Raw genomic sequence first — 6,000 nt, forward strand, 5'->3', positions numbered from 1 at the left:
ATTGCCCATCTCGAGCATTTCCACTGTACATGCATCTCTTGTCTAGGGTGATCAGGGCTTTTGATGGGCTATATTTCAAATATCCCAGTGATGGGATGGGATGATCCTAGCTGTTTGATGAGTGATATTCATGCACTGGATATGTACTCCTACTCCTGCCTTTTTGCTTATCATTTCCTTAGCCTTGCCTATTTGCAGGCCAGAAATAATAGTCGTTGACCAGATCAACGCCCCAATTGTGCAAGACATGCCACGTGTACTGCAGGCATGCTAGAGATGGGTGAGCAGCCCATCTCAAGCATAATTCAAAAACCTGAAAACTCAGCTCAATGCCCAAGCCCGATTGGCTCGACTCGACGGGACTTCATTTGACTCAATTTGTCATAATAATTAAATAAACAGTTTATATAAGGAATTGTTAGGGCATGTTTGGTTGCACCAAATATCATGAATTTCATGGTTAATCAGTCTAATTTGGTGCAACCAACCACAACCTAAAGTAGTTTTAGTACATGTAATATATATGAAGAGGTGCACTCTAGTGCTACTGGTGTTTCGTAAGCTTATGCTGGTGCTAGGCTGATATTGGGGCCACATGGCGTATGTATCACATCCATGATCCAACCCTGTCCAATTGATGCATACCCACAGGTTACCCACAGGAACTGAAAATAAGCTCAATCCAAAATTCCGGTGGGCCATAGCACAGGGAACAAAGTGGAAGGGGATGCCCACCCTTGATTCTCACCAGGGCCTACCAAAGTGCAACACCGGTGTTTGCAATATTGATACGGTCGGCCGATATATTGGCTAATATTATCAATATCGCATTTCAGCGATATGAAATTGATGGGGAGTAACACTGGAATGTCTAGATTCCTGAATATCAGTGATAATATCGCAATTTATTGCCAAAGTATCAGTGATATCGTGAGATATCGCAAGATATCGTCGTATTTTTGTAAAAGTTTTTACTAAGAATCGACATCGGATACTTAACAGGAATCGCATGCTGCCCCCAAAAAAATCTCAAAAACCGATTTTTTTTTTTTTTTTCTCATTTTCTTCAGATTTCTCTCTTCTAAGCTGTTAGTGGGTAGATTTTGGTCCATCCTTTGCTTAGATTTGGGAGAAAATCCACATTCGAAATCAGAATCAATATTTTCTTGCATTTGGGGCCGTTTCTCATTTGGTGCATAATTTTATGTTTTGATCATTTTTTTGTTTAAATCATATAAAATGAGTGTGAAATAATAAGAAATCCTTGATTCTTCATGTTTTGCATGGTAAATCAAGGATTTCAACCTTCCATTTTATCCCAAATTGCTTGCAATGTTGCACTCCAAATATGAAACCAAACATGTATGAGGGCTGATCTACTGATTTTTCAAGTTCTTGTCAAAGTTTAGAACATAAAAATTATTTTTTAATTAAAAAAAAATTATTATTATTATTATTATTATTATTATTATTATTATTATTATTTTTCAAAATCTTCCTTCAACCAACAATCAATTGAGACTAAGTTCAAAGTATTTAGGAATGTTTGATGAAGTGATCATCACATGCACTCTAATTTTGAAATTCGAGTATAGGTGTCCCGATTTGGGAAAATTGGGGAAAATCCGAAATTTCCCCAACTTCTTCCAAATTATTTGAATGAATTGGTTGTGTTTTGATACATGTCTTGTTATATTTATAATTGTTATGAATTCAGTTTATATATAGTTGCATTAGTTCAGTTAGACAACACATAACTTAGGACCCTATACAAAGGAAACCTATTATGTGAACTTATTATTATTATTATTATTTATTTTATTTTAATTTAACTATCCTTGAAGTTTCATTGAAAAATTCAACCAATTTCCCAATGTTTCTCCATGTTTCCCAAAAAGTATAATAAATTATCCTTTAGAAACGATATATCCCATGCGATAACCGATACGTATCTGTATCCCAAGGGTGTGATATGTAACACGATACCGATATTTCGAACATTGTGCAAAACAACCTGATTTTTTTTCTTAACCCTTCATCCATGATAGATGAAGTGTTTGGATGACCTAGATTCCTTATAAACAACTAGTGTTCAAAGTTTTGGCATCATTACATTGATGATTGGGGATACAGAAAAACATGTAGTAAAAACATCGCCTTCTGAGAGAAAAACTGATATTATCATTGATACTCGGAAAAACATCGCCTTCTGAGAGAAACATTGGGAAAGAGGTAGAATTTTTCAATGAAGCTTCAGGAGACATTAAAGCACACATATTTACACATGTAGGAATCAAAAGTACTGCAGATGGATGGATGTCATTTCAGAGCTCTGGGCTCGTCTCCCATTGACTATGGTCTCAAGCTACATTTGCCAGTCTTGCAAGAAATCTGATGTAAAAATTTTATGAAGCAGATGGATGGTTGTCATTTCCTCATGAACCAGGTCCTCTTACACTACATGCAAAGATCATAACGCCTTTCTCTGTCTCCGGCCGATTGATAGGCATGCAGGACTTCAGTCTAATGACGGGCAGCTTTTGTTATCTGTAAGAGATCAGATTGGGTCATTTTAATTACTTTGTGGGCCAGGGTTTATGCTGTTGTGCATCCAACCATTGTGTTAGGGCCGATGTGTGTCCACTGTTCCAGATTGCCTTGGTTTTGAACCCATGGCAAGGACAATGATAGATTGTTGTCCCCTTATTTCGATTTTAATTTTGGAAAATGTATAAAACGCTCATGATCATATATGCAAGTGTTTTTTTTTTTTTTTTTGCCCTATTTGCTCTATAGGTACAGCAGTTAGGGATTTTGATGACTTGATTTATATCATCCTTCACCAACTGATGTGCAGAGGACGCGTGGGTTTTCAGTTTTGAGTTGGGCCAACGGCCCAGGCCCTGGACCATTGGACTTTGGGCCCCACCTTGGATGGACCATGTCCCAACTGAAAATGAAATGTACTCGGAAAATTTTCAAAGTTCATTCCAACATAATAAAGGAGTTGTTATAAAGAGAACTGATCATCTGCAGCCTACAGGCAAGATACCACGATTTGTGGTACCACCCCTTCCGTCTGGCCAGCACGTCACTTGTTTAGGACATGCAGTAACATGAAAATGGTAGGCCCCACCATGAAGATAGCCTGGCATAAAAATCAGGCTGGTCTGCTATTAGGTGGGCCACACTGTCAAAATCAATGGGCAACCGATGGTTTATCCCCAGCTTGTGAGCAGATCAGCCTGATTTTCAAGGTCATCGAGCCTCCTTTTTTTCATGGTAAATGATACTCTGTTGGCGGTGGGCGATGAGTTTTTCTGTTATAAAATGCTGGGCTAAAATTTTTTTAGTCTGTTTTAGCTTCTGCAGGTGGGACACGATTCGGGCGATCAAGACCGTCCATGTCACCGTACAATTGAGAACCAGAACATAATGTCCAAAATCCATGCCCAGGTATAATCCCTTATTTTCAGATACCCTCTGGGAGTAGAGGATTGATAGTGTCCTGATGCACTATTATGTACTAATGGGATCACGATCTGGAGATCCAAACCGTCGGTCTAATTGGCCACATTAGGTAACTTAAGTATCTCCTAATTAGGGGTCTTTAAGCAGTGGGTGTCCAAAAGATATATGGTTAACAGAAAAATCCAGCTGCCTTTTTTTAAAAAGGGCAAAAGATTGGATGGCTTAGATCTTCAAGTTTGGGGAAAGAAAAAAATATCTTTTAAGTTGGAATGATCATTGCCACTTAGCCATGGGTTGGAACCCCAATGAACCATGAGCCTGTTTGTGTGAATTGAGCAAAAAAAAAAAAAACAATACAGGAAATGCTGGTGTTTAATTCAGAAAAATTAGGTTAATGAATGCTTATTAGGGATCTACTCAATAAAATGGAAAGAAGGAAAAAAAAAGAAAAAAGAAAAAAAAAGGCTATATATGTGCATATATGTATATATGTATGTATTACATATAAAGTTTTTAGTGAAAAAAACTTCAATAAAAATATTAAATTTTCTATGAATGTAGGTAATTAAGTAGTTGATTAATATAATTCTGTCTCTCTCAAATCCTTTCTTTGCAATTAATTTCCCATATAAATCAATTTGTCTTTGTTAAAAAAATTTACTTTCTACTAATTCCTTCAACGGGTAGAAAATGCTAATCTCCATTATTTTAATCACCTTAAAAGTGTCGTTAGAGCAAAATGATGAGTTTAATATGGCTTACCCCAAGAGACAAATTTTTTTAATATATGGAATTGTAAACGTTGAGTCAATTGTATATGCATTCTACTTAATATATAAATTACATTTGCTATCTTTTTCAAAAAGGTTTTGCAATAAGGTATCTCATTAATCTAAGTAATTATCATTAGAATACCTTCAGTCGGTGCTCCTGTTAATAAGCGGGTGGGCGGCTCAGGTGGGCTTACCCTGATGTTTATGTGAAATCTACACCAACCACCAAGTGCGTCACCCCCTCTTAGGCTAGGTTCCCAAAACTCAGCTCCATCCCCCTCTTAGGCTAGGTTCCCAAAACTCAGCTCCATCGTAGACCTCGCGATTAGAAACAATGAACATGGCAATGCTCACCATCTAAACTGTTTCCCTTGGTGTGGCACACCTGAATCAGGATGGGCCTGAACTTTGGGCTCCAGGCCTGGAGCCCAAATTTTGCCGTGGCATCTTGTGGTTAGAGTGGATTTCATATAATCATCACGGTGGGCCTTGTAAAAATTGAAGGTGGATGTCTCACTGTTTCCTTAAGTGAGGCCCACATGAATCAATGGTCAGCCTATTTTCTAGCCCTGGACCTAACGTGGGATTATGCATCTAATGGTCAGAGTGGATTTCACAATGATCCGGTAAAAAATTAAAAGCAAGGTCCCTCTCTCAACTGTTAAAAAGACACGTTTCCACTTATATATTAAAAACGAATTTCATGGGATGCCCACCCTTTGACGGGGCCACCATGATGTGTATATAAGACCCACTTCAACAATCAGATGTGTAATTATACGTTAGGTTCAATGCAAAAAAGAAAAGAAAAGGGCTGGCTTGTGATTCAGGTGGACCACACCAAAAGAAACTGTCGAGAAAGAGACATCTACTCTTGATTTTTACATGCTCACCGGAATGATTGTATAAAATCCACTCTAACCATTTGATGCCACACCAAAAATTAGGCATGGGGCCTAAAAGTTAGGCCCATCTATGATTCAAGTGGGCCACACCAAGGGAAATTGTTTAGAGGGTGAACATTGCCCTCACATTGTGTAGTCCACCTCAATCATGGATAAAGCTGAGCCTTAAGCCTAATAAGGGACGCACCTAGTAGTCAGGGTAGATTTCACATAAACATCGGGGTGGGGCCCACTTGAGTCAGCGACATATTTGTATATTGCCCCGCCCTTAAGAAATTTAAATGGTCAATTGGCACAACTTGTATTTGGTATGAATTTGAATTTCAATCACAATCACCGTTGAATCCACATGTGAATTAAAATCCATAGTTGCATTTGGTAATGTGTAGATAGAATGTGTGGAATAAAAAAAAATGTGTTTGGCAGTTAAAGTGAAACTATGTTATTTCCGAAGCAAGCCTTAGATGGAATTTATGAATTCTCACATGAGCCTATGTAATGCCCCCAGAACCTGGCACCTAAATATGAAGACTTGGGTTCCTAATTCGAGGGTAAATAATGAGCCAATGCTTTAATACTAACTCTGGATCGCGCCATTTTTCACCACTCAAGTATAATACGCTTATGATGGAAACCCGAGTGTCACACTATGAAATAGCATACATAGATGTGATTTCCATGCTTTCACAAATCATATTAGCATTCGCATAAATCAAAGTAACGCTCATCCAAACAATATGTATACAAGATAAGTAAAACAACCAATCTTAAAATTATCAGGGCAAGCATTCAAAAACATACAATCTAAAAGGATACCCTCAACTGGGGCCTCTACAATCCACAAGTAACCC

At 37.9% G+C, this 6,000-nt stretch overlaps 1 protein-coding gene across 21 annotated transcripts in view; it reads left to right on the forward strand.

Annotated features, from left to right (window-relative positions):
• LOC131251594 (uncharacterized) overlaps nt 1-3,827 on the forward strand; it is a 62,960-nt gene extending 59,133 nt beyond the window's left edge. For 4 of the 21 annotated variants that reach the window (XM_058252400.1, XM_058252392.1, XM_058252395.1 and 1 more), the window contains one exon: nt 2,417-2,778. In XM_058252400.1, coding sequence (XP_058108383.1) covers nt 2,417-2,553 — 137 coding nt within the window. In that variant the 3' untranslated portion in view covers nt 2,554-2,778. Of the gene's footprint in view, nt 1-182; nt 562-2,290; nt 2,779-3,363 lie in introns of those variants that run through there. The other 17 variants (XR_009173991.1, XR_009173984.1, XR_009173986.1 and 14 more) reach the window with 10 other exon arrangements.
• The last annotated feature ends 2,173 nt before the right edge of the window (nt 3,828-6,000 follow it).

This window comes from Magnolia sinica, chromosome 7, assembly GCF_029962835.1.
Source record: "Magnolia sinica isolate HGM2019 chromosome 7, MsV1, whole genome shotgun sequence".
NCBI lineage: Eukaryota > Viridiplantae > Streptophyta > Magnoliopsida > Magnoliales > Magnoliaceae > Magnolia > Magnolia sinica.